The sequence below is a fragment of the Bison bison genome, unplaced genomic scaffold (genome assembly GCF_000754665.1).
Source record: "Bison bison bison isolate TAMUID 2011002044 unplaced genomic scaffold, Bison_UMD1.0 scf7180017864032, whole genome shotgun sequence".
Lineage (NCBI taxonomy): Eukaryota > Metazoa > Chordata > Mammalia > Artiodactyla > Bovidae > Bison > Bison bison.
Genome location: NW_011494604.1, coordinates 44,568 through 54,806, shown reverse-complemented (window position 1 = coordinate 54,806; position 10,239 = coordinate 44,568). Strand labels below are relative to the sequence as shown.

The 10,239-nt window shown below is 37.5% G+C and overlaps 1 protein-coding gene across 1 annotated transcript in view; it reads right to left on the bottom strand.

Annotated features, from left to right (window-relative positions):
• Positions 1-3,733: 3,733 nt before the first annotated feature.
• The window catches only part of LOC104984495 (solute carrier family 15 member 2), a 45,336-nt gene continuing 38,830 nt past the window's right edge, over positions 3,734-10,239 (bottom strand). Inside the window, exons 20-22 of the mRNA XM_010834239.1 lie at positions 6,917-7,063; positions 6,001-6,105; positions 3,734-5,669 (exon numbers count right to left, since the gene is read on the bottom strand). Of these exons, the coding sequence (XP_010832541.1) occupies positions 5,493-5,669; positions 6,001-6,105; positions 6,917-7,063 (429 nt within the window). The 3' untranslated portion in view covers positions 3,734-5,492. The remainder of the gene's footprint in view (positions 5,670-6,000; positions 6,106-6,916; positions 7,064-10,239) is intronic.

Below are 10,239 nucleotides of genomic sequence, written 5' to 3'. Positions count from 1 at the left end.
ATCCAACCAGTCCATCCTAAAGGAGATCAGTCCTGGGTGTTCATTGGAAGGACTGATGTTGAAGCTGAAACTTCAATACTTTGGCCACCTGATGCGAAGAGCTAACTCATTTGAAAAGACCCTGATGCTGGGAAAGATTGAGGGCAGGAGGGGAAGGGGATGACAGAGGATGAGATGGTTGGATGGCATCACCAACTCAATGGACATGGGTTTGGGTGGACTCCGGGAATTGGTGATGGACAGGGAGGCCTGGCATGCTGCGGTTCATGGGGTTGCAAAGAGTCGGACACTACTGAGCGACTGAACTGAACTGAACAATGAGATGATTCAGATGTTGGAATTATCTGACAATGACTGTAAAACAGCAGTTGTAAAAATATTTTAACTAGCAGTTACACACATTTTTGAAACAAATGAAAAAGTAGAAAGCATCAGCAAAGAAATAAAGCTATAAAGGAGAAATTATGAAACTGAAAATTACAGTAAATGACACAAAACTCACTAGATGTGCTCAACAATAGACTAGAGATGACAGAGTAAAGAATCAGTAAACTGAAAAACAGATTAATCTTAGCTATCCTGTCAACAAGAGCAAATGAACAGAGACTCAGGGGCATGTGAGACAAGAAAGAAAAAATCTAACATTTTTGTCATGAGAGACCCAGAAGCAGAGGAGAAAGAGAGTAGGGCTGAAAAATTATCGAAAGAAATAGTCAAAGGATGAAAAATTTTCAAGTTTGATTAAAGACAATAATCTACAGATTTAAAAAGATTAGGAAATCACAAAAAGGATAAACTAAAATAAAAAATTCAAGTCATGACACATCATTAACCAAACTTCAAAAAGCCAGAAAAAAAAGAAAAAGAAAAAATTTTGAAAGCAGTTGCAGAGAAAATGACACATTGTCTATAATGGAAAAATGGTTCAAATGACAGCAGGTTTTTTTGACATGTTAAGTTGGTTATGCAAAGTGATTCTACCCAGGCTGTGCAGCTCAAACTCATAACTGCAGTGTCTGCACCCTGGATAGTAAATTTTTTTTAACCTGAAACAAAAAATAAAGTAGTACAACATTTTCAAAGTGCTGGAAAAAAAATCTGTTAATCTTACATCTATATATAGGGAAAATATACTTCAGGAATGAACAGCAAATAAAGGCATTCTTAAATGAAGAAAAACTAAGAAAATTTGTCACCAGCAGACTCACCAGTAATGAATGACTTAGAAGTTCTGTAAACAGAGAGGAAATGATGACCAAAGGAAGCTTTAAGATATAGTTGAATTTGAGGATGACTGAATTATCCCAGCTAAAATAAAATGGAGATCTTTGGCAACTTAAAAAGGTGTCAAAGAATTGGTGTTAATGTTTATGTCTATGGATGTGGACGACTCCAACATATTATATACTTCTACAGCCTTATCTCCCACTACTTCTATGCACACACTCTGCTCCACACAAATTAGGCTACTCATCATTTTCCCAATGTTGTGTTTTCCTGCCTCTTAACCTCTGCTTGTGCTGGAACCTTGCTACCTGGAATACTCTCTTATCCCTCACTTCCATGTCCAAATTCTAGTCACCTTCAAACTGAAGCCTAAAACGATATCTGTTCCATGAATCCTTCCTCAATTCCTGTGGCCAGAAGTAAACTCTCCTTATGAATTTTTGTAACATTTTGTAATTTCCTTGGCATAGGTGACATTCTGTCTTCAGTAAACAGGACTGAAATAATGTACATGAAAAGTAAATTGCTAAACAAATGAAATTAATTTATTAAACTGGTTTTTATTTACATGATAGCTATTTATGTATATGCCTTCTCTTCCTTCTGCAGGCTCCTTACGAGTAAGGACTCTATTCCCATTTAGTTCTCCCATAGCTTCTGATATAATGTCTCTCAGGTTAAAAGAAAAAAAAAAAAAAAGGTCCATTACATTGAATTAAACCATGGAAGCAAAAGGATTCAGGAAAACTTACATAGAAATGAGCAGAACCCAAGTTTCCATGTGCTTCCTTTAGGTAAAAAAAATTTTTTTCATTTTAGTTTTATCTAATTGTAATGAAGAATGTATAATCAAATCACACTCTCCTGGTTTTCCTTTTACTTCATAAATCACCCATTCTCAAAATTTTCTGGATCCTCCTCTTCTAGATCTCTAATGTTGTGAAACTCCAGGAGTACTCCTTGAAGCCCTTCTGTATAACATTTATTATAACATTCTCTATGACATTTAGTCTATCTCCTCCCATGGCATGCCTTTAAATACCATTTATAAGCTGATGACTTTCAAGTTTACATACCCAGCCCCAGTTGGATACCCTATTGGGATCTGAAGTTCGACATGCACAAAACTCTTAGTTAGTTAATACCCCAAATCAATTTTTACCCTAGTCTTCCCTAGTCTCAGAAAATTGCACCAATATTCATCCTCATTACTTGAGCCTTCAAATCTGTCAGAATTTCTCTCTCTTTCAAATCATGTATGTAGACTATACTCAATTCATGTCTGTCCTTCCTTAATGATAAATTCCAAGTCAAACCACTTCTCTCCACCTCCACTGCTACCACCTTGTCCAAATAACAATCATTTTTACTTAGACTCTCTTTGTTTACAATATTTCCTACTTACAGACAATTCTGTACTTAGCAACCAGTGAACTGAGAGAATCAGATTATGTCACTCCCATGTTCTGAACCTCCAATGGTTTCACATGGGACTTAGAATAGCATCATAATGTCTTACCATGGCCACAAAGTGCCACATGATCTGGTCCCTAGCTTCCTGGGATGGCATCCTCTACCTGTTCATACTTGACTGACTTACTCCAGTCCTGTTGTACTGTCCATATTGCTCTTCCTCAATACTCATGACTTCCTCAAGCCCCATGCAGTCTCTAAGACAGCCAGTCAAGATAAGTGAGGTAAGCTTGCACACAGGTATAGCAGATTATTCATCTTTTTTTTCCTAACACCTATATGAATGGAATAAATGAAACTCAAAAATGAATTTTAAAAAACTCTAAATTTTTGAGGTTTAACCAACACGTGTTTAAAATGTAAACCTATATTGTAATATAGTTGCCTAAAACATCTAATGTTACTTAAGGCTGCATAAAACAGAAGTGTATTGTTGGGAGAAAGACAGGTTCTAGTTCTTCTGGTCCAACCTCGTCTGGAATGTTGTATGTATTTGGCTTCAGATAACACATATTAAGAGGGATTCTTATCTACCATTGAATTTCAAGCAAAGGATATTTTTCAGAATTGGAAAAACAGTTGTGAAAAATCTTCAGTTTGATGAATACTTAATGACTGATATAATGTCTCTCAGGTTAAAAAAAAAAAAAAGGTCCATTACATTGAATTAAACCATGGAAGCAAAAGGATTCGGGAAAACTTACATACAAATTAGCAGAACCCAAGTTTCCATGTGCTTAATGAATACTTAATGGAGGTGACATGAAAATTCTCCCCAAATAGAAAAAGTCTGCTGCATAAAAGAGGGGTTTATGCTTATTCTTGTTAGCCATAAAGGAAAGAACCAATGGTGAGGGGTTTCAAAGAAAAACCTTTTAGTTCAGCACAAGGAAGAATTGCCTGCCAGTGTTTCCCAACTCCGTGTTCTGCAGAACACTATACCATGTGAGGCTAAATGAGGTGTTTTATGTCTTTACTGAAGCATTTCTCAGAATCTTTAATATGCAAGTCTTAAGAAGAGGATAGAATATGCTTCATTTCCAAAATTTATTTAACCATAGAAACTTTTATTCACAGAGCACTGTTAATATCTTTTGAGACAGTAGTTCATAGAATAGGTGGAGTTAAAGCTGCTTCAAAAATGAACATATTATCTTCTGAAGAAGCACAGTCAAGTTCACATTAAGGTATCTGTTGAAAATGGAGTGTTGCTTTCACTTCTGTACTTCTGAAAACTTGGTAACTGAAACTAGAGTATTAAAGCCTGGGAAACTGGAACGACTTTCTTTGTTATGTTTACAGTCTGACTGACTCAAAACAGTTCTAGATGAGAATAATAGAGCAAAACCAATGGAAATGTTTGAACTTTTCCTCCAGAAATACACAGTAGTCATGATATTCCCATGTCTGTCCACTGAGTCATTCATTGTGTCTAAGGTAATATTTCTCAACTTTTTTCACCAACACAGCAACAAACAAAACCCTGTCATGTTCTACCACTCTAACCCCCAGATTTTGTTAGAATCCTGATATGCAACCATGGCCTTCATTGGGCATTGCCATTTTAGAAGCTCAAATGTAGTGTTAAGATAACCTTTTTTAAAAAATAAGTCATTTAAAATTTGTCAAAACAGTAAAAGTTATCAAAACAGATCCACTGCTTTGAGGCCAAATGAAGTACTAATAAAATGGAAGTGAAAGTCCCTCAGTTGTGTCCGACTCTTTGCGACCCCATGGACTATACAGTTCATGGAATTCTCCAGGCCAGAATTGGAGTGGGTAGTCTTTATCTTCTCAAGGGGATCTTTCAGGGCTTGAACCCAGGTCTCCCACATTGCAGCCAGATTCTTTACCAGCTGAGCCAAATATTGTTGTTATTACAAACTTGTTGCAATAAGCAAGACAATGTGATAATAAGAGAAACCTTGCCTGACAACATTGAAAAGACAGAGTTGGAAAGTTATAATTAGTGTCTTCTATACAGTTGTCCACAGAATGGTATGATCTAGGGCTGAAACAATGTAGTCCCTAAAAAGAGTGTACACCAGAAGACTGGCTCATCAGGACTTCCACAGTTTATACTTGTTCTGTTTTCCAGAACCATGTTTATTCTCTTTAATTTGGTTTCCAAGGATGTTATCAGTACTGAGAAAGGGCATTTGGGTTAGTAGATAAAAGACTAATTATCAGAAAGATGTATCATCTCCTATTTGTCAGTAAAATTTAATTTTTCTCCTACTATCTGTACTGAAAATTTTACTAAGGTCTTATCAGACCTAGATAGCTGACAAAGCAGGTCCTGGACCAGATCACACCAGACATACCAATTCTTGAAGTCCTTGTAAACAGTACAATTAACTGCTAATGAAGAACATTAAAATGCCATTTCTCTGTTAGTTCTGCAATTTTGCCCCTGAATCAGCACTTCAGAGAGTTGGACAATCAGTTCTAAATAGCAGATAAAAGAATTCCTACATAACTTTGATAACCACAGAGACCAATCTCAATTATACATTTGTGTTTTTGGAGACAGCAGGTCAGCTTCAGCAATGCTACACACTGTTTACTGAGTTCACTGACAGATGGGAAGACATAGAGTTTCAGGGGCCTTCCTGTAATGCACTGAAAAACCTAGTCCTGGAGTTGCCTCTATCATGGGAGAAAAGTGGAGGTGATCAACTTGGATATGATGCTATTTTTCTTCTAACCAAGCTGGAGTTAAAAATGCTTGAAGATGGTGATGGCCAAGACCAGAGTAAGGAACTGGGGTCTGGTCAGAGTCCAGGGAGCTATTAGAACTTTGTCTTCTTGGTTTCCAGGTTGATCATGTTTCCTTGGATTTGGGGAGTCTGCTTATCAGCTGACCCCTGAACATCCCCTGGCTTTAAAGGAACATAGTAGTATCCCATGATGGAGAAGATCAGGCAGACCACCAGCAAGAGGCAGGAAAACAAAATGAATTCGGCCCACTGTAGGAAGAAATACATTCAAGAGAAAAATATGGAGAACCTGAAACTAAAGGGATCTTTATAGGATGAGGAATGGAGAGCAGATTGACACAGGGTCACCAGTTTAGGAAGAGCTTTGGTAGGAGAAGACAGGGCTCACTGTTCTTGACTCACATGGACCTATGTGGCCATTATTGCAACTTACATGTCTATTTTCCTGGAAAAATCTGTGTCTAATTCATCTCAGGTCAGAGGGCTGAGTGGGAGACAGAGGGGTTGGGGAAGGGCAGCAGAAGAAGATGGAGGGAAATCCTTGGGTAGACACGTGCTCCTGTTTCTCTTAGGTACATACCTGAGCTAGGCCACTGAACTGTGCCACAATAAGCACGATGATATTCCCAACTGCAACTGTCAACAACCAGGCTGCCTGGAGTACAGACTTCATGCTGGAGGGAGCCTAGAGAAGACACAAATCTGTGAGTAAAGAAATTCCCTATACCACCCTCCTATCCCATGCATCTACCCATAAAACTTCTCCCACCCCAACTTTCAGATTTGAACTTCCCCCACAAGTTCAGCTATCACATCGGTTCAGGGAATGGTAATAATGTTCATAGTAACAACAAGATGGAGCTCTTAACTGAATATTTTAATTCATTGTATCATATAATCTTCATTACAACCCTAAGGGATAATTTCTATTACTATTCTTATTTTACACAAAAATAGCATCAGAGAGATGATAATTCACTTGCTGAAGATTACACAATAGATATTCAGCCAAAATTTGAACTTGGGCAGTTTGATTCCATAGTCCTTATTCTTAATGTTTCAGTATCCTTTTCTGGATCCCAAATAGCATAGGGATCCAGCCTGCCATGTTCCTGGGAGTCAAGTTGATACTCTGTTCAGGGTCATAAGAAATCTAAAGCCAAAAACTATAGAGGTTTTGGCCATGGTCACATATCTAATTAAGGCAGTCAAAGTGTTGGTTGCTCAGTTGTGTCCAACTCTTTGTGACCCCAATGACTGTATCCTGCCAGGCTCCTCTGTCCATGGAATTCTCCAGGCAAGAATACTGGAGTGAGTAGCCAATCCCTTCTCCAGGGGATCTTCCCAACCCAGGGATTGAACCTGGGCCTGCAGCATTATAGGCAGATTCTTTACCATCTGAGCCACCAGGGAAGCCCATGTGAGGCAGTGTCAGGATTAAAACTCCATCCTCTGAGCAGTAGCTCCATCTCCACTTTCCACTTGCAAAAACCTACCTGAGAATAAGAAAACTCAAGTCCTGTGACAGAGAACATGACCTCCCCAGCTGTAACAAGAGCATATTGTGGTAGCTGCCATGCGATGGACATTTTGTTGGCTGGCATGTATTCCATCTTCCAGGCCTGAGGACCCTGATTGGTTCTCTTAGTGAGGGAAACAAGAAATGGGCTTGTTAGGAGTCTCAAGTAAATATTCCTGGCCTATGTCATTTATGATCTTACATCCATCTCCTGATTGTATTGTCATTCTTGTTGTACCATGAAGAGATTGAGCACTTTCTACACAGTTTCAGGTTTTTGAAATTCCTTTTGATAACACTGCACTCACTTGGCTGGCTTCAGTCAACCAGATACCATTATTGCAGAGCCCTTAAATGGTAGACTATTACACAATTTCAGGTTTTTGAAATTCCTTTTGATAACACTGCACTCACTTGGCTGGCTTCAGTCAACCAGATACCATTATTGCAGAGCCCTTAAATGGTAGACTATTACACAATTTCAGGTTTTTGAAATTCCTTTTGATAACACTGCACTCACTTGGCTGGCTTCAGTTTAATGCTGTAGTTTGGAGTCCAAACATTTGACCTACTGCATATTTTGATCCTGGTCAACATTTTAAATGTAAAATGGCATCTGATATATGAAAAATTATCAGAAAAGCATGTACTTAAAAAAGTTAAGTACAATTAAAATATTTCTAACATTTTCCATTTAAATATCTTACTAAAATTACTTTATCAGAGTAAATTATTTCTTGGTAACCCTTACATTAAAGATTTTCCTGATCAATTTTTAAATACCTGTATCAAATACCACCTGCTATTTTGTCTTCTATTTTCTGGCCATTATTTTTAAACTCAAACTTACACATAAAAATTTTGTCAAAAAGATGCTATATTCCTATAAAATTTTGGTCAAAAAGAATCTTTTCAGGGTCAATTTTTTGTTATCAATGTTACCAAATATACATGATTCAACAGTCTTTTTTCCCTAAAACTACTTTTACTGTATGCAGGTTCTCAGCTGTATTTGATTTTACTGTACAATAATTGTAATGAAATTTTTGAAATTATATATTTTTATAGGAGTAAAACCAAGTTATTAGGTAGCAGGTGTTATTAAATAGTAGATGTAATACACGGATATGTCATGAGATTAAAAATAGAGATAAAATATCAAGTTCAAAAGTCCTGAAATAAAAAGTTCTTGATGTTGAAATGCCTTTGATTTCCTTATTTGGAAATAGAGTTGTTGCAGATATAATTAGTCAAGTTATAATTAAATCATTGGTATGGGCCCTAATCTAATATGACTGATGTCTTCGTAAGAGTCAGAGTCACTGCATTTAAAATGCAGTAAGGGAAGTGTTGCTTTCGTTGATATTGTGAACATTACTGGGCATATATTTGGGTTTTCTTAGCCTCAGAGAAGACCATGACCTGAGGTTGTAAATAAAAGTCACATTCTTAAATACTCACAGACAAATATAATAATTAAGTAAACAAAGTAGATTGAATGGGAATGATACAAACTATGGTAAACTGTCTAAAGCATACAGCCACTATAGCACCAGCCAAGTGACATGGTAATACTCGTTACAAAATTTTCTGATCTAATAACAAAGAAATGTTAGGAATCCAGTTTCTTTGGTGAAATTGCTTGAATTTTAAATATTGTCAATTAATAATTATTATCATTTTTGTCAAGACTGCAACCAGACAAAACAGAACTACATGAGGAACTGGGCCCTCAGTACCTCTAATTTATGATCTCTACTCTAGATGGTTATTAGATCCTCACATTCAGAAACAATATATATAGCCTCTAACTTGAGCAGTATACTATAGACAGAACAAAGAAAAACTGAAATAACACCAGGAATGCAAGTGTTATGAGTTGAGTTGTGTCCCCCTAAAACTCATATGTTGAATTCAAACCCCCATTACCCACCTGAGAATGTGACCTTATTTGGAAATAGAGTTCTTGCAGATATAATTAGTCAAATTATAATGAGGTCACTCGGGTGGGCCCTAATTCAATATGACTGGTGTCTTCATGAGAGAAATTTGGACATAGACAAACATACAGGGAGAATTCCATGAGAAGATGAAAGTGAAGACTGGGGTGATTCTTCTATACACCAAGCAACACCAAACATTGCCAGAAAACCACTAAAAACTAAAGGAAGCTAAATGAAATGGATTCTTTCTCACAGCTCTCAGAAGGAACCTACTCTACCAACACCTTGGTCTTGGACTTCTGGCCTTCATGACTGTAAGACAATAAATTTCTGTTGTTTAAGCCATTCAGCCTGTGGTATTTTGTTACAGTGGCCCTAGAAAACTAATACAGCTAGGCTGCTTTAACAGCAGAAAATCAATTAATGAACCATATCAATAGAAAATCACATGATTTTCAGTAGACATGGAAAAAGCATATGACAAAATTCAATGCCTCCTCCCACTTTCCTAGTAAAAAACATACAAAGAAAAAGCACAACAGACTAGGAATAGAAGGGAACTTAACCTGATACCCAATCAATGACACCTGTGAAAACTCCACAGCTAACATACTCAGTGATAAAAGACTGAATGCTTTCCCCCTAAGTGGATGTCTACTCTCAACACTTCTATTCAGTATTTTATTGATGGTTCAAGCAAGAGCACTTCATTAAGAAACAGAAGTAAAAGTCATCCACTGAAAGAAAGAAGTAAAGCTTCTTTATGCAGATAACATGATCTTGTATGTATAAAGTCCTAAGGGACCCACTAAAAATCTATTAAAACTAACAAACGAGTTCAGTAAGGTTGCAGGACGTAAGATCAGTATCAACTGTATTTCTACATATTTCCAATCAGCAATTTAAAAATGAAATTAGGGAAATGATTCCATTCAGTTCAGTTCAGTTCAGTTGCTCAGTCGTGTCCGACTCTTTGCAACCCCATGAACTGCAGCATGCCAAGCCTCCCTGTCCATCACAAACTCCCAGAGTTCACTCAAACTCATGTCTATCGAGTTGGTGATGCCATCCAGCCATCTCATCCTCTGTCGTCCCCTTCCCCTCCTGCCCCCAATCCCTCCCAGCATCAGGGTTTTTTCCGATGAGTCAACTCGCACGAGGTAGCCAAAGTGTTGGAGTTTCAGCTTCAACATCAGTCCTTCCAATGAACACCCAGGACTGATCTCCTTTAGGATGGACTGGTTGGACCTCTTGCAGTCCAAGTGACTCACAGGAGTCTTCTCCAACACCACAGCTCAAAAGCATCAATTCTTCAGTGCTCAGCTTTCTTCACAGTCCAACTCTCACATCCATACAT